At 43.2% G+C, this 22,553-nt stretch overlaps 1 protein-coding gene across 2 annotated transcripts in view; it reads left to right on the top strand.

The window, feature by feature from the left end:
* satb2 (SATB homeobox 2) overlaps positions 1–22,553 on the top strand; it is a 46,837-nt gene that overhangs the window by 4,805 nt on the left and 19,479 nt on the right. For both annotated transcript variants that reach the window (XM_022740830.1, XM_022740829.1), the window contains exons 2-7: positions 4,645–4,863; positions 9,291–9,476; positions 17,739–17,865; positions 19,472–19,595; positions 20,144–20,246; positions 22,015–22,065. In XM_022740830.1, coding sequence (XP_022596551.1) covers positions 4,689–4,863; positions 9,291–9,476; positions 17,739–17,865; positions 19,472–19,595; positions 20,144–20,246; positions 22,015–22,065 — 766 coding nt within the window. In that variant the 5' untranslated portion in view covers positions 4,645–4,688. The remainder of the gene's footprint in view (positions 1–4,644; positions 4,864–9,290; positions 9,477–17,738; positions 17,866–19,471; positions 19,596–20,143; positions 20,247–22,014; positions 22,066–22,553) is intronic.

The following is a 22,553-nucleotide window of genomic DNA, read 5'->3' as shown; positions in this document are numbered from 1 at the left end:
TTAGACTGGCTTTGAATTACACGTTAGCCTCTGTTTGTGTGTGTTTACGTCTTTGAGCTGGACATATTGTTTATAGGTGTGTGTTTGTTGTTGTGTCCTTACTCTCCTATTTCTTTGGGCGTGTCTGCATTTTTTTGCTCTGCAATCTTGTCTTTGGCCCCCAGTGTGTATTTGTTATGTCTAGAACGTTGTAATAATGTGGAATTTGATAGTGGCTTATCATCAAAACACGAGGTCGTCCCAGAATCAAACATTATGCGGGATAAACACAGCGGAGTGCGTTTCTACCTTCTTTTGTATCTGACGTTGTCAAAGCAGAAGCTGAGACTGTGTCATTACGTCTTTATTAAGAATATATCTGTTTGTTTTCACCTGCACTGATCAGTCAATCCGCAGGGTTTTAAAACATGATCAGGTTTTTAAAAGAAAACCTTTAATAATTAATTGTGGAGTTTCTCTGAGAGCTGTGACAGTTGGCCAGAGAAGCAATAAATTGGGAAATGTGTCTCCTTATCAAAAAGACATTATATTTTGATACCCGTCTCCATAGCAGATATGCAACAGCTCCTCTTATCACGTCTTTATTAACTGCTTCAACTAACGCACACCTTATCCAACAATGCGGCGCAGATGATTTTAGGATGTGGCCGATAATGATCTGGTCGTTTGAAGACTGATATCCGTGTTGCCAAAGCTACGAGTTTAGTGGCCAGAGCCATTAACACGGATGTGCCTGTGTATATTATTATACAGTTATCAATTTGTTTAAGGACCGTCCTCACAACAAAAGGTTATTGCCCAACACACCTGTAATAATTGCATAAAGCAGATTAGCATTTATCAGTCTGTGACCAGGGATGTGTTTGTGAACGTGTGATATCCCCACACACACACACACACACACACACACACAGTCAGTGACAACATCTCAAATATCTGCAGCGCTTTACAATGAAAAAACACAAAGACACAAAGAGAAATCACTAACTAATCAATCACTCCCTCATATTTAACTCCAGTGACTGTCCTGCACATTTACAGTCTTTATATTATCCAAACATCTGTCCTGCACAGTCATTTACGGTTAAAATAAGATGCCAGTTGTTAGAAATAATACAAATGTAAAGTTTCTGATCCTTAAAGCAGCAGGTTTTCCTTTATTTCAGCAAAAGCATCAATATCACAGTTTAAAAACAGACTAAAATGATAGAGATTACGTTCTAGACCTGCTCTATTTGAAAAGTGTCCTGAGGTAACTTCTGTAGTGATGTGGAGATATATAAATAAATACTGACTTCACTCCATGACATAAGTAAAATCCTACTTCACAGAAAAGTCATCAGAATAAATGTACTTAAAGTATCCAAAGTAAAAGTGCTCGTTACGCAGAAAATTCAGCTAATGATTATTATTATTATTGGATAAATTGCCAATTAATTTCTTGATTAATTGATTATTTGTGTACAAAAATTCCCGTCACAGTTTCAAACGTCTCGTTTGGTCCGACCAACAGTCTAACAACACAAAGATGTTCAGGTCACCGTCACATCAGACACAGAAAAGCAGAAAATCCTCAATTAATCGATCAATCAAAAGAGTCTCTGGTCAAATTTCTGACGATTGACAAATTGATGAAACGTAGTCTGAAGCAGAAATTCTCAAATCAACTTCACCTGCCATCAAACTGAACTGGCACCAGAGTACTACAGCATGTCAACATGTCACTCCTCACGTGCACGTTAACTAAACCCTGATGCAGAGACAGAACCGCAAACCTTTATTCAAGTCAAACGTTTCTGATGCTACTACTTCTGTATCACCTGCAAACACACCTTAAAACTTTACTGCAGCACTTAACTTGAAGTCCCCAATAAGTAATTTGGCATCAGAAGCATTTAATAAACTCTATTTAATACACTATAATGTAGTTGTAAGCAAAAATAAGAACGAGTTTTACATCGTCTGCACGTCAAACAAAGAGACGGAAGTTTGTTTTTATTCCAGAAGCCTTTACACTTGTGAACAACCAGGGTATAAGTGTATAGATGATAAATGCACTTGCACCTTTTGACATTTTTTTGGCTTAATTTGAGCCTTTGTGTCTGAATGTGACGACTTGACAGCGAGAACGTGCTGTTTGCCATTAATCTTGGTGTGTTTCAGCTCTTTCTAACACCGCTGTGTTTGTGTTTTTAGACTTTTATGTGTGTGAATGAACCGCCTCATGTTGCCTGTTCAGGGCCAGAAAGTATTTAAATCAAGGGTTTTTTGAGGTGCAGTATTTGTCAATTATTACAACTGAAAACTAATATTAAGTCTTTGTGATTTCATGATGTGTAGCCTCGACCTCTGGGCGTCCACAGGAGCCAAACACTTAGATCTACTCACAACTGCCTACGTGTTTATATAAAGCTCACACATGCTGAATAGGGGAACTTAAAGTAAAGTGTTACTGACTTTCTAACAGTGGAAACACACTCCTTCTTCATTCAGTCATTACAATAAAAAAAACAATTCATCTGACCGCACATGACCTGGTAACGATCGGATGTGGTAATATTTGCTGTTGCTGATGTGGGACGTCTTATCTGTGGGATGGCACTAGGTGAAAAAATAAAAAATAAAAAATAAAAAATGCACGGCACGATAACATTCTTCGTCTCTTGGGTTAGAAAAACCAAATGAAACGTAATTGAAGCAGGATGTGTTGGGAGATTAGATGACGCTGGGAACGTGTGAGTATCTGTTATAGTGTGTGTGTGTGAGTGTGTGTGTTCCAGGTCAGATGGTGAGATGTCGGCGAGGGCAGGTCAGATAGGGATCAAGGGGGGGGCGACACAACGGGACAGGACTTGTCGGTGATAAAGACGAGATTCTTTGGAGGATAATTTTTTAACAAGACGTGAAAAATTGAACAGTGTCAGACGTTCACGTCCACGTACAGAAACTCTTCTGAGGAGCAGTGCACCGGCTGTAAATTGCAGCCGACAACAGCCAGTGAATTTCTCTCAATGTTCTATTATATTCAGTTGTTCTTTATTGTAGCTACAACATTGTTAGCGGTTAGATTTATTTGCAGAGCCTCCCTTTTCCTCAGCGAGCCTCACACTGTGAATTATAGCTTCCACTGTACTCACATTTAAACCCATTGCTTTCCCCTCAGTGTAACTCTTTCAACTTGTTTTCTTTTTCTTTTCTTTTTTCTTTTTGAAGCCACTTTTATTAAACTCTGCCACTTGCATTTTTCTGGGCCTTCGCCTCCCGCACATTTTAATCACACCAAAGCTAATGTTTTTAATTTATTATTCATTTTGAAATTTTGCCTGATCTCTTAATACTTCTCAGATTGAGTTGTGTTTGTGGTGGATGGTGTTGTGTGGGCTGTTGTTGTTGTTGTTGTTGTTGTTGTTGTTGTGTAAGAACGAGAGCACAAGGTAGAGGAGAGGCGAGAAGGAAAGAGAAAAAGAAAGAGGAGGAGGAAGATGGAGAGACATCACCACACAAGACATTGTGTGGGTTACGACAGCTGCAGCAGTAAAAGCTGCAGAAATATTAAAAAGTGAGGGAGGGGTGGTGGGACGAGGGGGGGCTGAAGTTTCTCATCAAGCGCTGTGGAATATGCCACACTCAAACAATAACCACGGATTCTCCCTCATTTGTTCTGCTGCCTTGTTGGCCGCTGACACTCGGCTCAGAGACCCTCGCTGTTTTTCCACAGATCTGGTCACTAACTTGATTTCCATCCTCTAATAGTAAAACCTCCCGTGCTCGCTCTCTCCGCTCTCTGTTTTTCCACGGACAGTGTTTCTAATCTCTCTCTCTCTGTGTGTAGCGAGGGTCACACATGCTGGCAGATATTGTCCAGGGGCTCGTATGTAAATAAAAGCAGTCCATTTGGCCTGAGCGAGCTGGCTGCTCTTTGATACTTTGGCGTGCGTCCCCTGTCGCTCCTGGCAGCGTTTCTAATGGCATTACCCTGTATTAGACTTTTGGCTGATGCTTCCTTATCAGGGGACGACGACTCACCCACGAGGCTCACACTCTGTGTGTGTACATGTTGGGGGTTGTGCCCATCTATATGTATTCACACATATTATACACACACACACACACACACACACACACACACACACACGGCTCCTACGTTGTTGCTGCCGAGTTTACAGTCGCTCCAGACACCAATGAACGTCTGTCTCTTCATCTTTTTTCCCTCTCTACTGAAGCCTCACCACTTGTTTCTCTCTCTTCCACTTAAAGGATAAAGCTGCTGCTATTTTATATTTTTCTTATTGTCAACAAACTCCATGGAAAAGACCAAACACATTCTCCTGTGCGCTCAACACTTTCCGACTTCCCCTCGCCGTCTGCAGCGCTCAGATACGAGCCTGTTGGTTACTGAAGACATAAACCTTTAAAATATAAAGTTGCATTTTATTTAAAAGGGTTAATTATGTCCTTAAACAACTGGGCACTGTAGTTTCTGGCAAATGTTAGTGAAGCAGGAGTAAACATTGCTTATTTTTGGGACTATTTTCAGCCACGGATGAATACACGTTTGGTGCTGGTGAGCATTTACAGCAGCCGACAGTTTATTTTGAATCCCACAAACACTGACGGCTTGTGTCCCTGTCTCAATTTCTCCAGACTCGTTCTCTCTGGCTGGAGCTCCTCTGGGGGTCTGGAGGAGGATGGAGCGAGGAGGGGAGAGTCCCATCACCCAGGATAGTCCTGAGCGGAGGGGAGGCAGCCCGGACCTCAGCCTCAGCCTCCCGCCGCCGGGGAAGAAGGGCCGGTTGGAGCTCAACGGGAGCCCAACAGGGCCGCGCATACGCCACAACGGAGCGCCGCCGAGACCCCTGGGAGGTAAGCAACGCGATCAGAGGTGTTCATACGTGGACTGGATCATTCCTTGTCCTTATGTGTCCATCCTCTGTTTTTGTGCACATTTTTATTCAGTGCAAAAACCCTGAACTAAAGTCGATGTAGCGATAAAAAAACGCACCAAATGCAGCAGAAACAGACTCAGTGAACGTGAAGCAGGCGACTTAAACGTCCACTGAAGGAACAAAACACATCGGATCTGATGAGGAGACTTCAGCCTTCCTCACAGCAACAACTGTTTCTCTCGATGATGCACTGAACTCCCAACATTCACATGACAGCAGCCGATACAGACGCACATTCACTTGCATTTGGTTTTGTCAAATTTTCTGAAAATTTGGCAAAATTTGGATAAAAACTTGATTGATGAAAAGTTAATGATACTTCCTTTTAAAATATGGCTGATGGCTAAAAAATAATTTAAAAAAAAAAGCCTTCCACTTAAGAAATCAACAAGGTAATAATTATTTTTCAAAGTGCACAGATTACAGGAGTGTTGGATTTCTTTTGGATGACAACACATCTACACGCTCTTGCCGTTCCTCCCAGGGTGTCGGAGGTTTATCGAGCTCTTACGTACTGAACGCAGAGGCAGCGTTTGTAACGAGCCACATCCTGGCTGTGATTGGGGTTTGGCTCGGTGCGCTCGCTGTGTCGTAGCGTGGCAGCGCTGCAGGCAGAACCCCCCCGAGCTGTTTCTACACTGTTAATCTATAAGTCAGGGGGGAACTGTATAATATAGGCTTACCAAATAAAGGAGATTGCTCCATATAAACAAGATTTATACAACTCACTCTGGGTTATCGATCCCTGCATTCATTGTGAAAGTTTCTTGTTTATGTGCATGTGTGCATGTGTGTGTGCATTTATCCCTCTGGGTGTTTGTGTTGCCATGTGTTTGCAGAAATGTCTTAAACTCTTGATTTCTGCTTCTGTTTTCCTTTGATTTCTCATCATAAACAGAGTTCTGATTTTTACATTTTTACATTCAATGAAAAATTCAAACACAAGAATCACATCAAACAGAAATATTCTAGATACTCTGTGGAGGATTTGATACAAATTTTTCTTAAAATTCATATTTTAAAGCTCCATATTTTCTTCTTCTTCTGTGTTTTATTTTGAAGTGTTGATCCATTAGAAGATATAAAAACCATCTCAGTGTAGTTTTACATCTCCTCTCTCAGGCTTCTCTCTGGAGCTCTAGTAACAACAGGTCGGTGAGCCAATCAGAAGAGAGGAGGCTCTGAGCCTCTCTTCTGATTGGCTGACTATTTTCTGACTGATCCAATAAAAATATAGCAGATTTCAGATAAAAAACACTCAGAGAAACCAAATCCTGCAAAGGTTTGGATGGTGGGTCCAGGTGGGCGGGGCTTGGTGACTGCTTTGTTGTGACATCACAAAGTTCCAGAAGTCCTGACGGCTGGTTTTAAGGCTCAGTTTCTGAATACAGGCTGTGTGCATTTCTCTGTGGACTGAGGCTTTGATACTTTCACAGTATTAATATAGAAGCTAGAGCTGATCTATAATCACACTACACATGGACACAGACCTTTACACTGGAGGAGCTTTAATATTTCAGGGTGTTTTCTGGAAGAATAAAAAAACATGTCTGTGGGCTGCACAGATTGAGTTTGTAAAGATGGACTTGTGTCTGGTTTTAAAGAGGCTTACAAATCAACGAGAAGAGAGGAGGAATCAATGTGTCAATGTGAGAGAATGAATGAGTGTTCAAATGTAAAAAAAAAAGAAGAAAAAGAGGAAAAAGAAAAACACTTGTGAGAGAAAAGTGACGAGGGACGGAGGGAGGGGCCGAGGGAGGAAGGAGGACGGAGGAAGGGGTTTCCTGTGCTGAACGGGTGGTTGGCCTGTAATAATGACGGGTTGTCTTTGAAGACAGGAAACTCGACGTGTCTCCTCCAAACCACACCGCTGCCACGAGGAGGGCGCCCCCACACACACACACACACACACACACACACACACACACACACACACATGCACAGATTTACATACTCACACACACGCCATATGTCCACAGTCACAAATGTCTACGCTGTGACACTCACACCCAAGAAATGCTGCCAAAACACACACTCACTTACACTCTATACACACACACACACACACACACACACACTCTCTCACACACTCAGTCACTCACACACACACACACACACACACATAGCTTATTTTAATATCCCCGTTCACTCATCCCAATACATATTAGAGGGATTAGAGGTTTGAGGCAACATCACATCATCCAAACCAGATCACACAGTCGGCGGGCAAATCACAGGACACTGGATATAAGAGAAGACAGACTGAGGTGGAGACAGAGGATAGAGCGAGATAGAGCCGGGGAGAGGGAGAGAGAGAGGAGTGCTGGTCGGAGGGAGCTGCTCTGTGTTGACAGTTATATTTCCCTGTTGGGGGAAATTCACTTACTTGAATTGGCACGGTGCTCCAGTGTGTAATTCACTCCATGAGAGCCTGGAGGACTGGGAGCAGAGTGATTAATGAGGAGGAAATAGAAATATAGGAATTGACTGATTAAAACAACGGGTGGGATGGATCTGTGTGAGTGTGTGTGTGTGTGTGTGGAGAGGGAGGAGGGAGGGGTGTTTGTATGGAGCAGCATGTGTGTGTGTGTTGAGGAAAAGGAGGCATATGTACGTGTGTGTGTGTGTGTGTGTGTGTGTGTGTGTGTGTAGTGTTGTGAGGTATCCATGCGGTAAAACACATTGCCGTGCCCTGTATTATTAGTGCTGGGACGCTGCCTAATGCTCACAGTCCATCATTTCTTCAGAGAGCTTTAATTAATTGCCAGTTGACACGTGGCCCAAAACCAAAAGCCTTTTAGGAAAAAGGCTGATATTGGAGGAAGGATTGATATTAGTGTCGGGAGCCAAAGGGATGGAAATGTTGGACCTGGACACTCAGTGTAAACAGATACCGAGAGGGAACAAGTGCCTGTCAACATTGGCAACACAGAGCTGACAGGGATCCTAATAAATAAGCAATAAAAACACGTCAAGGTGACACAAGGAAGTAAGGAAGCAGAGATGTAAAGCGTAGAACTGTAACCGTCCAAAATCAACAATCTGACATTCACACCCACTTCACAACGCGGTCGGCTGAGGTCAGAGTCTGAACTTCTCCCTCAAGATCTATTTTTTCTTTCCTGTCGCGACTATGTCTGTCACTTCTCATGTGAACGGAGGAACTCAACGCCATGAATGTCCTCCAGGAGGGACTGCGTGAACAGGTTTCTTTTTTAAAATCAATATCCGACAGAAGAACATCAGACACGTCATAGGAACTAGTTACCCTCCAGCAGAACCTGATCTATCGACTTATATAATTAACCCTGGTGATCGAATGTACAGTGAGACAACTGTCAATCGGGGATGAACATTTGTCCGTCACTAGAGACAGGGACAGGATGTAGAGTTGTCTCCTACCAACTGTCAGCTGTTTCCCTTCACTGGCTGTAGCTGCCTGAACAGAACCGAACATTAGCGGAAGTGGCGGCCGATCAGATAAATGAGCGTGACGTGAATCATTCCTGTGATGGATTCAGTCACATTCAGACACAACATGCTCCTGTGAGCTGTTGTGAAGGCGGCGGCGGCGGCGGCGTTCAGGTTAGACGACCACATGAGAAGCTGCAGCCTGACGAGGCACCGGGGCAGAGCCACGTGTCCAAACACAAAGGTTCAAATCTTCCCCGGATTTACTTGAATTAGGTTTCTGTTAATCCTTGATACAGAGTGTGTGTGTGTGTGTGTGTGTGTGTGTTTGCTGCAAGTTGGTTTCACCCACACTGTTAAAGTGGTTTGGTTTTCACCTGGACTGAATTTGCATACTGAAGGAAGGACTCACACTATCATGTAGATTAAAGACATTTATTTTTCCTCTGTATCAACTTCATGAACATTAATATTTAGCGTTGCTTTAGTTTTTAAACTCAACAGTCACAGTTTTGTTGGTTGTTGAAAAGCCATTAATGAAAGTAGCAGCTGCTCTCAGTGTAGGTGTTCTGTGTATTTGTATAGACTTTGCATATCTGTCAGGGGAGCCATTGTCACGGCGGCCTATCTAATAGACTGTTAGGTAAAATGCCTGGAAACGTCGAGTGGACAGTGAACAACACTGTTCCAGTCGACTCAGGAATGCATATCGTTTGTTTTACATCCTTGGTTGATTGTAGCATGTTGAGAATTTCAGGTGTTGCAATATTCAACAGTGTAAAACAGAAAGGTTGAAGTGATTACAGACCAAACCCGCAATAAATACAATCCACATGTCTGCTGTCTGTGAGGGATAAACTGTGTTGTGATCACGGACAATAAAAGCCAGATATTAAAAGAATCTTCCTGTTGTTTTCTCCGTCTCCTCGACAGGTCTGATGATTCCCGTCTTCTGTGTGGTGGAGCAGTCGGACGGAGGGATTCAGACGGACGGATGTGAGGGAAGAGAGGAGCACGCGGAGTTCGTCCTGGTCAGGAAGGATATCCTCTTCTCTCAGCTGGTGGAGACGGCGCTGCTGGCCCTCGGCTACTCCCACAGCTCGGCCGCACAAGCCCACGGTCAGTCGGAGACGCCACGAGCGCCGTCGCACCACGGCTGCCGCATCTGAAAGAGATTTTAAATTAATCTTTCAGGTTTTCAAGCCAAAGCCTTCCTGTAATTCAATCATAAGTAAACAAACATATGAACGCACGCTCGCCACCAACTGATAAAACATGATGTCAGTTCAAAACTACAGGGATGAAATTTATCTGCGAATCAGGATTTAAAGTGTCGGGCAGGGACGGAGACCTAATGCAAAGCGCTGAGAGTACACATGCACAATGGGAGATGTGTCCTTTAATCATAGTGAGCTACAGGCTCATCATCTCTAAAGCTGCACGTTACTCTGTGCTAATGAAGCTGCATCCTTAAAGGAAGAGTTAATAAGAAAAGAGTTAGATGTAGGTGAGAAGCTCGATGCCACTCTCTCCTCTCTCTCCTGTCCACAGGTGACAAAACTTACCTACCAACACACCTAAAGCTCAATAACTAAAGTTGGATCTGGTTTGTTTAATCTGTAGAAAAACTATTATTCGTTCTTGTGTTGCTAACGTGTTAATTAGTGAACTTTAGAGGAGGTAGAAGGCGGGTTTAGTTCGCTTCTGACAGATCCAGGCTACGTGTTTACCCACCAGTTTCCAGTCTTTATGCTAAGCTAAGCTAGCCTGCTTCTGGCTCCAGCAATGGTCTCATTTAGCTCTCATTAAAATAGTGTCTAACTTTTCCTTCAAATCTGTCCTTGGACACTCGTTTGCTTAATAGCTTTGTCATGAATTAAATGCTGTAACATTTAGTTTGAACTCACCTCATGGGCACAGATGAAAGCCTCGATCCTCAAATGACGTGTTTTCGGTGGCGGCGATCGTTTGATAAATTGAAATTAGAAAGATAGAAAACAGAACAAGAAGCAGACAGCTCGCTGGAGCAGCGGTGGTAGCAGAGACAGTCACTGCGGCTAAAGTCCACGTCACAGTAGTGGACACAACAGTGTGACAGCACAGAAAAATGTGCACTCAATAAAAACAATGAGACATCGTCCTACAGCTCGAAACAGAGGGTCTAGTCTTTAAACCCTGTTACTATACCGTCATCTAAAAAAAGCTAAACGTCTGAGGTCAAGCTGCTCCTTTTCTTTAGCATGACGACACTTTCATCAGGGGCCATTATTAATAGTCATGATTTTCCAACCACCGAGTGTCTCTCACTGTGTAAACTGTGGCAGGACTGACTCAGAGCGAGACACGCTGCAGCTCAGGGGTCAAGACGAGAAGGAGGCTCTCCCTCTAATCAGCGGCCTGGGAACAAAACTGGATGTGAGGTTGTCTATTTAGAGCCGACACTGCACCGACACAGTGGTAATAAGCACAAGAATGTTTCAAAAACACAACTAAGACACAGACACAGCCTGTAAAACTCATTAGAGACACAACAAAGAGCTGGACAGGAATGTCTCCGCAAGACAAAAATACATTGTGTGTGTGTGTGAGTGTGTGTGTGTGTGTGTGAGGCTACAGTATGTGTGAGAATGTTTATGAAGCAGAGGAAAAGAAAAACTGTAATTTATTGTTGCACAGATGGAAGTCATCTGCAGCAGGACAGTGTCATTTACTGCCGTCTCCTCTCGAGCGTGCAGAATATTCCATGTGGGGACGTTGCCTCACATCCATGTAAAAGGGAACAACAGAGATCCCCATCTGTGTGTGTGTGTGTGTGTGTGTGTGTGTGTGTGTGTGTGTGTGTCCTCTCAGTCACATGAACACACCGCCACAGGTAATCCCTTTACTGCCTCAAGGCCGGCAGCTCTTATCAGGCCTCCAGCCCACCTGAAGCAGGCCGTGTACTCTCGACCTCCACGATCTGTTTTCCTTCAATAGTCCCGACTCACATCCAGCAGCTGCAGCGCTTCAATCCGTCGCACGTTCTTTCTCTTTTATCATTAAATCTTATAACTTCACAACTCGATCCTCTAACTACTTAATCTTATTTATCCCCTCAGTCCCCACTGATCTTGTAAGAGCTGGTTTCAGATATTTTTGCACCTTTTAAATGGAGTGAACTGAGTCCTTCATGTCGTTTTAGAGATTTAAAAACTTTATCAGATGTTTTATGACTCTAGTAAATGTTTTTTATTGTAGGTCTGTTGTAGTCGTGTTATTTCTGTGTGTGGATCGTCTGTCTGTGAAGGGTTTCTTGGTCTCAAGTCAGTCAGTTTAACTTCACAAATGCCACTCCAGCTCCATTCAGAGGCAGTGAACACAAGGTGTTAACAACTCGACGTATCTAAGTTGAAATGGTGAACTCGTAGGTAAACAGTTTAATATCTGTAGTGTCTGTGTCGCCTGATGACTCTCAGTCCAGTGTTCCCTCTCCTTCTTTTAGCTCTGTGTTTGGTCTCCACCAGCCGCTGAAGGAAATCTCTGGCTCTTTAGCTGCTAAATGCTCCACTGCGTTCTCCAGCTGCTCTCTGACTGAGGTGGTGGACAGTGAACAGTAAAGTTAGATAAACAGTCTCACTATGACGCTCTGTAAAGCTGAGTGGAGCTGCAGGATCTGGTGATAATTCTCTGTAGGTGCGTCACTATAAGCGATCCCCTTTCACATCATCACGTCGTCGTTTGATGTGTTGTTACTGAAGCAGCTTTAAAAGGGAGAAGAAACACGAGTGTCCCGACAATCAGACCGGTTTAAAATAAACCGTCAGGTTAGCTCGACTTATTTCAAATGAAACCTGAGGAGAAATTCACCCATCAGACGTCACACGCTGACCTAGCTTGTTCCCACCTGTGCATGGAAACAGCTCTCCCACGCAGTTGGCAAATTATCTCCTGTTTTACCTCCAAATAAAGCAGGTTTAGACAATCTGGCTAACTAGCTAGCTCATCTACCACTGGACTTAGCTGCAGTGATGCATCTTGAATACGACCAACACGAATATCATCAGCACCACATCCCCAATCACTCAACACGTGAGACTCTGAAGAATATAAGACTGCCACACTATTTAAAGCAGAATAATACAAAGAATATCTTGCAATCAGCCATTTACCACGTTCATGTTTGCTAGGGAAACCCCTCCGTGTTGTTCAGCTGCCTGGCGGCTTTCAATCTGATAAACTCAGATGTAATGCAAATGAGCTGTTACTGGTTTCTTTCTGCTTCCAGTACGAACATAACCCTCGTATTAACTCATACTTGTGACCTCATTATGTTGCAGTTATGCCTTTTTTTTTTTTTTTTGGTTGTAAAATTCAGAGCTGCAATTGACAGCCTGTTAAAGCGAGTTAGAAAAATAAACAACACGCAGATGCACATTATCCTACAGTGACGGCCTAAAATAGCCCAGTAAATTGTATGGCGAGTGTTTGCCACGGTTTGCAGATGAATGCCATTAGTAGCACTTTTTAGCCTCAAATGTTTTTGCCAAGTATCAGGGGAGGTCTCTCTCTGTCTGTCTCATCAGTGTGTATGGAAAACAGCGAGCCACACTGCCCCCCCCCACAGTCCACATCAATGCACTCCTCTCGAAAAAAACACCACACCAGGGGCTTCAAAGGCAAAACTAAACGGGACATCACAACTCGACACAAACAAAACTCTCTGAGAACCGGCTCGGGCGCTCTTCACTCGCAGGCACGCGCGCACTTGTAAACTCTGTTTAACCCGTGCCAGGGTGTATCTGCAGATTCACAGCCACTTTGTGCAGTATCACAGACTGAACACACACTCTCTCTCTCTCTCTCTCTCTCTCACACACACACACACACACACACGCCCCCCCGCTTCTCTCAAATGAATACTTTTTGTTTTTTAAAACAAGCGTTTATGTTAAATGAATAATTTCTGGCTTAAATTATACATTTTTTCCCCTGCGGTCCACAACCAAAATTACACAGAGTCCCAGCTATTTTCTCCCTGTTTGAATTGTGTCCTGCATTCTTGTGTCCCAGCGGTGTATTTAAAGTGCCCGCCGAGGACCATGGCCTTTCTTTAATTAGCTTAGCCCAGTAATTAACTGGGAGATATTGTTTATTTCAATTATAAGGGTCTGAAGGCTTTTATAGAATGGATGGGAGCAGACCTGTACTTTACGGCTTTAGTCAGTGAACAGTTAACAGTGGTCAGTGAGAGAGAGAGAGAGAGAGAGAGAGAGAGAGAGAGCATTGTTGCAGTGCCACGTCTAACAGGCCACAAAGGGTCACTGCTGGAGAACATGTCGTCTACTGACCGAGCGTCAGAGGTTGGTAGTTTGAGTTCGGGCGCCGTGCTGTTACCGGTCTCGTCTCCTGAAGGCATTAATTGTTCATAAAAGACTTATCAAAGCTTTATAAAGAAGTTATTTCCAGGGTTTGGCTGCTGGTGTTTTTCCTCTTCTTCTGGTCTTTTACAGGATATTGTAGTTTGTTAGAGCTTGGGTATCCGGCAGGTAACGTCAGCTCAGGCCGGTCTCCACATATTCACAACAGACCCGTGTATATAGTTACTGTTGTGTTGAGATGTTTTACTGTTTATGCCAGTAACATATTGTTTAGTTTTATTGCTATATACAAAAGCTGCTTCAAAAACACATCCAGTAACTCGTGTGGATTTGTTTGAAGCAGCTCAAGTGTCTTCAGTTTCAGGAGTTAGACAACTGCACCTCCATAATTAAAACTACAGGAATAAATATCCATATATAAAATCTTTGAACGCTCTGACTGGACTTCTGTTCTGTCCATGAAGCTCTGGTAGAGATACTTCGGTGCACAGCGAGTGACTGTTGACGCCCTCGGTTGTTTTATTCTCCCAGTGCTCCCAGTGGCCAGTTCAGGCTCATTTGGGTTTGTTATCTTCCGAGAGTTTTTGTTGTTATTTCCTTTTAAGTTCGTTGTTGAGATCTGAGAACATGGTGCCACAGGAGCTGTCAGATAATCATAGAGGTTTTTTAAAGGGTTCACTTCCACAGAGCTGGTGGGACAGTAGGCGTTATAATAAACGAGATACCCACGACTTTAAACTCTATGGGTCAGAAGTCGACTGAACTTCATGTGTGAAATCAGTGGATCGAACTTTAAAGAAGAACCAGGCGGGAGATCATAGTTCACTGATCACCCTCTTGGTTCAACTGTGACCTACTTGCTATTGTTACAGTTTAAATGCACTATATTTTGTTTGTGCTCCATTCACCTCACAACTAAGACGCAGCTGATAGATCCCCTGTTGTCATGTTTACGACTCGACTGATCGTCTTTAAAATAAACACAAACTGAAGAAAGTCACAGAGTTATCAACAAGAGGTTCTTCTACATGTTCTAACATAATTCATCGAGTCAGGACTTCAATAAAATAAATAAATGTGATTAAACAGGTGATTTATTCCAGCAGGTGAATGGTAGGTCCCGTGGAGGGCTCTTTAATAAATGACAGAGTGAACTAAAAAGACAAAACTTTAATAAACATGTAATAAATGCTTTATAATTTACTATAATGTAGTTGTTTGCAGCTATAAGGACGTTTTTAAGTGTTTATTAATGTACAGTATCTGTCAGCAATTATAACTTCTACTATACAGACATTTAATATTATTATTATTATGTTGTCATTCATTATAAACCATTTATAAACTGTTTATATACTGTACGGCTCATGAATGTTAATAGAGAGACTTAGTTAGAAAGTTTTAGTCCCAAAAGTCGATATTATTTATGGTTTAAATCCTGCTCCATAAAGCATTAAAATGTCAAATAACCAGTTAATAAAGTGAAATTTACAAACATTAGAAAGCTGCAGATCTGTTTTTAAGAACTCTGGAAGTGAGAAACTCTCGCTCGTCATTTTACAGACAAGTTTAAGGAGAAGAAGAAGAAGAAGACTCCCAGCAGGACAGATTATCATCTTGCAGACTTTCTCAGGGTGCAGTGGAGGATGATAGTTGTGAGTCAGGCGTATGAGGTTTCCCTCAGTGTGTTTGAGTGTGTGAGTGTGTGTGTGTGTGTCTGGGGTGGAACCTGGAACCAGTTTGGAAGAAGCCCCGCACGCGTGTGCAGGCTGCTGCGACCATTAAGACTTATTCTAGCGTGGGACAATGGGATTACTGCGCGCGCACGTATTAGCGCGTGTAACGAGCGTGCACGCGTGTGTGCAGGCCTGTGCGAGTGTTGATGAGAGGAGTCAGAGACATCAGTGGGTGTTTGTGTGTGGATTTGCGTTTGTGCGGATGGGCACATTCAGACATGAGCCAAGCCACCAGCCGGCCACATGAAAGCCTGTCTCTGGGAGGTGGAATTTTAATGTGGAAATGGGAACAATGATTTCTACTTTTAAATGTGGACAAGAAGCAGAGCCCATTGAACAGCAAACCAAAAATGATGGATCAATTATTAATACATTTACCATCACACTGCGAGCGGGAGTGTGTGTGTGTGAGTGTGTGTGTGTGTGTGTGTGAGTGTGTGTGTGTGTGTGTGTGGGGGGGTGTGTGCTTGCATGCGAGCTGGTACATGTACGTGTCCACTTCTCTGTGTGCTGTCATGTGTCCTCTGTGAGTTTGTGTTTGTCTGCTTATTCATGCGTTTGCTTCCACCCAACTTGGCATTAGTGAAATTGTTATGGCTTATTTTTCAGATGTTCTAGATGCTGCATGCTGGAGATAGCCAGTGTGTGTGTGTGTGTGTGTGTGTGTGTGTGTGTGTGTGTGTGTGTGTGTGAGAGAGAGAGACAGAGAGAAAAGGGAGGAGAGGAGGATGGGCTCAGTGTTTTCTCTCTGTCATAAAATAATCGGAGTATTTTATTCCTCCCCTTTAAAGAGTTTCTTGTGACATCTTCCCTCACAAAACCCACGACACAAACCCAAATCTTCTGCATGTTATCACATGTGCATTATTTCATTTCACATGTTGGGCACTGTTTATAGATAGAAAACTAATCTTTTCATGACTATACTGCTTTAATATAACTGTAGCTGGTTCTGTTTGGGTTTTTAAATGCCTCCACGGTGGTCTCCAGTTCCTCTGGGGTTCTTCCCTGCCCCGAGGGCTCCAGTCCATTCTGTTCATAGTGGATTAAATGATGCTCCCCCTATGACCAGATAATTAAGAACACAGGCCGACGCAGCCTGACTGGAATCAAAGATATAACTGAGCTATAAACACAGTGGAGGAAAGAAGGAAAGAAAGAGAGAGATCAGAGGGAGCAAAGAGAAATCTGAGGAAAGGAGGAGGAAAGGGAGAGAGGAAGATATGGAGGGAGGAGGGGGTGAGAGAGAGAGAGAGAGAGAGGAACAAGGGGACAGAGAGAGAGAGAGAGAGAGAGACTTCTTGGGACCCGTCTGGATCTCATTTAGAGGAGAGTAATGCGATTAGCTTTGTTTAGTTTTCACAGCTCCAGCCAGTCCCCATGAAAAACCTATGTGAGTGTGTGTCTGTGTACGTTACAGTCTGTGTGTGTTTGTTGGTGTGTGTGTGTGTGTGTGTGTGTGTGTGTTGTGGTGGTGATCGAGTAGGTGAAGTGTACACGTCGATTTGTGTGTGTTGTCTCGTGATTTTTCAGGTCGTCGTCATTGTGAAAAAAAAATAAAAACTGAACTAGACTTGATTCAAATCAAGAGACAGATATTTAGTTATGGTGTGACAGCACAAACACAAACACCTACTAACTCAAAAACACACACACACACACACACACACACACACAAACAAACACAAACACACACTATTAGACACACAAAGCTCTTTTCTGTGTGTGGGTTTGGAGAACTTCTGGTGGCTGTTGCACTGACATACGCCTGAGATTATACAAGATATCAGCAAATATGAAGCTAAAATACGATTCAATCCGGTCCGATGGCGGCGTGTGTTTCAGGATTCAGTCGTGTCACAGTCCCAATGAAAACTAACAACAGTCACTCTGAGTAACGGCAGGGTTTCAGTAAAGAAAAGCAAAGACGCTGCTGATATTTTAGAATAAATAAACTTCCCACCGCTCCACTAGTTGTACTAGTAGCTAGCCAGTTAAATTAAAATTTAAAATGCATCCACTCTCTGACCGAGCACACTTGCAAAAGCGTCTGTGAATAAACATAAACATAACGTCCAAAGCAGAAACAACCAAGTCCAACTTCATTTTCTGAGACATGAAAGGTGCCACATCTTAGAGAGCGACAGGTTACAGAACACAGCGGATTATTGGGGCCAGTGTTTTTCTTTTCCACTGACTTTTCCTCCTGTTGTTACTTTACTTTTTTGTTTTTTGTACCATTTTTTATTTTTGTATAAAGGAATAAAACCTCTCATGTCTCTGCCCAGGTATCATTAAAGTGGGGAGGTGGAACCCGCTCCCCATCCACTTTCTGACTGACGCCCCAGAGGCCACGGTTGCCGACATGCTGATGGAGGTCTACCACATGGTCACGCTACGTATTCAACTACAAAGGTCAGACTGCTTTTTTTTTCTTTTTAAAGTGGGAATTTTTACATGTTTCGGGTCCGTTTGTGAGATGATGATGAGAAATTGCGCGTGGTGTTTCAGAGTGAGAGAGCAGACATGTTTACATCCTAAATCAGTGACTTTTCGCTCAACCTTACTCCTCCCTTGAATTTGAAAACAACAGTGGAAAGACTGCACGTCCATATTTTATGTAGGCAACACAGCGAGGCTTTTAATCCACACACTGTTGCACTGAATCAGACACTTGGTCCAGCGGGTGGCTGATGTCATTGCCGCTGATTGCAAGTCAAGAATTTACCATATCTATCAAATTTGAAAGCAGCAATATTGAAACACTAAAGCTCCAGTTGAACAACCCGGTGGGGATTTATCTATTATCTGTCTCCGTCAGGGAGAGTCCGGGTGCCAGGAACTCCTAGTTCCCTAGAATAAGTGAAGCAGGATCTTGATGGACAGATAAAAACAGATAAACTCCAGATGAGAGGGTTATTATTGTTATTGTCTTGGCAAATACCAGCCAGGTTTGTTTACGTGTTTGTGTGTGTATCCGTGGCAACGGCAGAGGTTTGCACACTTTGTGTTTCAGTGTCGAAATGATTTATTTGAGGTTAAAATGACATAAAAACGGGAAGATTTACAGGAAGATGGATCCATACAGGATGTTTGGGAGAGCAGCGGGGTTAGAGGTTAATTCAGGATGAAAGGAACAGTTTGACTTTTTTTTGGAAATTTTACAAACTCACTTTCTTGCTGAGATTTAGTAGAGGGGACTGATACCACTCTCATGTCAGTGAATGTGAAGCTGCAGACAACAGCTGGTTAGCTTAGCTTCCTGTGCAGCACCAAAATGACAGACTGAGGAGGTTAGCAGCAGCTAGCAGCATGAAGCTACTGCACACCAGACGGCTAGCTTAGCTCAGGATGAAGACGGGAAACAGCAAGACTGGATCCGTCTAAAGGTAATAAATTTAATCTAGCGGCACATCCAAAGCTCATGAATTAACATGTAATAACTTGTTTGTTTCATTTGTGTAAAAACAGACGAGTTTTTAATCAATTGACAGAAAATTAACTGGCAAACAATTTTGATACCTGATTTTTTTTTTTTTTTTAAATGCTTCTCAAATGTGAATATTTGTTGGTTTCTCTGACGGTGAACTCTCAGATAAAACAAGAATAATGAAGCATTTTTTTCACCCAAGTTTTATAATCTAAACAATCCATTGATTATTAAAGACAATAACTGTCAAATGTATTGATGATGATGATGACGATAATTGTTGGTTACAGCCTTAAAGTTCCAATATGATGGAATAATACTCACTTCCCCAAAAGGGTTTCCGTGTTAATTACTTGTCACACAGAAACGATGGAAGCGTTTTAATTGAACACAACTGTACAATCAATAAACATAAATATAAACCAGATTCAGACTCAGAGTCACTACATGACGAGGCTCCGCGGAGGAGCACGGAGGACAGGACGTAGCTGATATTGTGCAGAATGATACGGGGTAAATCTGAGGCGTTGGGTGCACCTCGACTGACTCCTGGCGTGTGTGTTTTTTGTTTGTTTTTTTGGCTTGTTGTAGTTTCTCAAAGCTGGAGGATCTGCCGTGTGAACAGTGGAACCACGCGACGGTCAGGAACGCTCTCAAAGAGCTGCTGAAGGAGATGAACCAAAGCACTCTGGCCAAAGAGTGTCCTCTGTCACAGGTAACAACTCCACGTCCAAACTAGATCATCCTGATCCGACAAATACTTAGCAACGACGCTAACGTCAGCCCTCATGAGATTCAGAGAAAATCATAAACTATTGATTATTGCTGCATTTGAATCAAGCTCCACCCCACAAAACGAAACACTGCCTCCTCCTGTCGTGTTGAACTCCCCAGCTGCATGTTTAACCTTCCTATCCTGGTCCCATAATCTCTTGTGTGTGAGATTTATGTGTGTGTGTGTGTGTGTATGAGTGTGTGTGTGTGTGAGTGTGTGTGTTTAAATGCAGCTCTGGTGGGGGTGTTGATCGCAGCATCAATTGCAAGCATATGTGTGTGTGGCTGGAGATTCCCTCTCTGCACTGCACTGGCTCGAGTTTCCATGGGTGGCTTCCAATCATGATTAATGTTTGTCTGTTTCTATTGTGTGTGTGTGTGTGTGTGTGTGTGTGTGTGTGCATGCCATGTGGTTGTTGCGTGAGTGTAACCATTTCATATTATGCTGGTTGTTAATTATCTCTCTCTCTCTCTCTCTCTCTCTCTCAGAGTATGATTTCCTCCATAGTGAACAGTTCCTACTATGCCAACGTCTCCACTGCCAAATGCCAAGAGTTCGGCCGCTGGTACAAGAAGTATAAGAAAATCAAAGGTGAGCAGAGCTGTAGACACCGGTCCAACTTCACTGCAGTCTCTTAAACCTGACCGGTGCGTCCCAACCTGAGGGTCGAGACCCCGACAAGGGGTCGCAGGAGGATTACCGAGTCAGAGAACAATACAAACCTAAACTCTGAGGCTAGATTTACAGTTTGAAAAAGGATAAAAACTGATGCCACAGAACCACATGTTCTTTTTCTCGTGTCAAAACCTGGTGCCTACATTACCCACAATGCAACTTAACCACTGACAGCGCAGTTAGAGATTCAGGTGTGTTATGTTCAGAGATAAGGAGCAGAGATAAGGAGCGGGTTACAGAGGTCTGAGGTTTCTAACTTCACACCCCCAGATTTCTTCGCTTTTCGAACTTGTAGTCTTTAACCCCGACAGACGCTGACTCAGGTGACATCACGTGAGGCAGATGAGGCCGATCAGACCTCATGCAGCTTCCCAAAACCCTTTAAGCAACTTCTCTCACATATAAATGTATGATCAGTCCTTCTTCAAAAGGACACGACATAGCTACAGGAGTTTACACCTGTTGCCATGGTAGCTACACCCCCCCACCCCCCCCACCCCCTTGTGCCAGAGTCTCTGTTTGAAGTCATTTCTTTTTGGGAAGTGACTCAAATAAACACAAAGAGCTGTAGAGACACAAAAGAAGAAAACGACCAGAAAAAGATGCAGAACGACCACAGAGATGTGTCTGTGGCTCTCGCTGGTCTGTACAGCAGGAGGGATGTGGGCCCCTCCGCATGTGTGTGCACCCAGGGGCCCATTGTCTCATTAGATAACGTGCACCACCTCAAAAACTGAACTACGCGACGGAGCTGCCGAGATAACACGTGAGGGCGTTTGTGTTGCGCTGGTGTTTTCTCCTTCAAAATCTCCGATGCTGGAGGAGATTGTTGAGAGTAAAAACAGCAACGGCTCAGGAGTCTTCTGCTTTCCAGCACAACACACGCATCAAAGCTATCTCCACGGCAACTGCCTACTCGCCGCGGTCTCAGCACTGAACTTTAAATTGAAACCTATCCTGTCGTTTCTGCCGTACGGTGGAAGCGTAGAAGTGAATGTGGCTTTGCACAGAAGGTCAGGAGCCGCTGCAGCTCCGTCTGTGTCGTCTGTAACGTAACGCGCCAAGAGCAACGACGTCGCTTTCCCAACCGCCGTCACCTCCTCGGAAGCTGCACTATAATCTTCGCATTAAAAAGCTCAGAGGGTGAGAGAGGGTGAGGTGACGCTGGAGCCTGCTGCTGACAGAGGGGGGAGCGTTAGGTTACACTCTGCGTTTCCAGCATTAGTTCTGCTCTTCAGCTGGAAGCGGGGCCCTGCACACGGCTCTGTTCCAGATGTCCACACACACACACACACACACACACACACACACACACACACACACACACACACACACACACACGGCTCACTGCTCTCCGATTGGCCCGCTGCACGTCAGTCATAGCTGGGTAGAGTAGCTGGACCGCTTCATATAAATCTGTTTTAGTGATGAGAAACGCTTCACAAAACCGTTTCACTTCAAGGTCCATTTAGTAGCTGATCTGGAGCTTTGAGTCATAAAACATGATCTTCTTCAGCAGACGAAGTTTGCCAGGCTCTTATGTTTGTTAAGTTGTTGATCTTTATTGATCATCCATGTTAAAATCTGAGCTTTAAAGTTTTTTCTGTTCATGAATTCGTCTGTGTGTGAACGACCTCAGGAGTTTCTCCTCTGACTGATTTTCTGTGTGTGTTTCATTGAGCAGTAGATTATCTGGAGAAGATGTGGTCTGGACGAGACACTGCTGACATCAAAAGTAAGAAATCTAATCAATATCTAATCAATGTGTTGATGTAGAGACATTTGTTTGAACACATATCGTGCTGGAAAGTACTTTAGTAATTTACTCAAACACTGTTCTTCTGTAGAAAATTAAGTTACATGTCAGGAAAATATTGTATTTTACTTTAAAACATTTATTTTTATTTGACAACTTTAGTTACTAATTACTTTTAGATGAAGATTTTACATTAAAAACGTACAGTACGATAAGTTTATAAAACGTAATGTACTGTTGCTCCTTGTCACATGTCAGATGTCTGAGTTGTTAGAGACACTTCCTCTCTGGTACATCAGTAACAATCAATAAGAATATAACAGATAATAATAATGTCACTCACAGGAGCCACTGTGGTGCAGAAGATGGTCTTTTACTGTCAATAGTTGAGGTGCATTTTGCTGAGGATACTTCTGTATTTTATGTATTATTTGGGAGTATTTTTATGTTAGTGTGTCACTACATTT

Source organism: Seriola dumerili, unplaced genomic scaffold, assembly GCF_002260705.1.
Source record: "Seriola dumerili isolate Sdu_G_001 unplaced genomic scaffold, Sdu_1.0 BDQW01000052.1, whole genome shotgun sequence".
NCBI lineage: Eukaryota > Metazoa > Chordata > Actinopteri > Carangiformes > Carangidae > Seriola > Seriola dumerili.
Note: the sequence above shows the minus strand (reverse complement) of the source record. Positions and strands in the feature narration are given on the sequence as shown.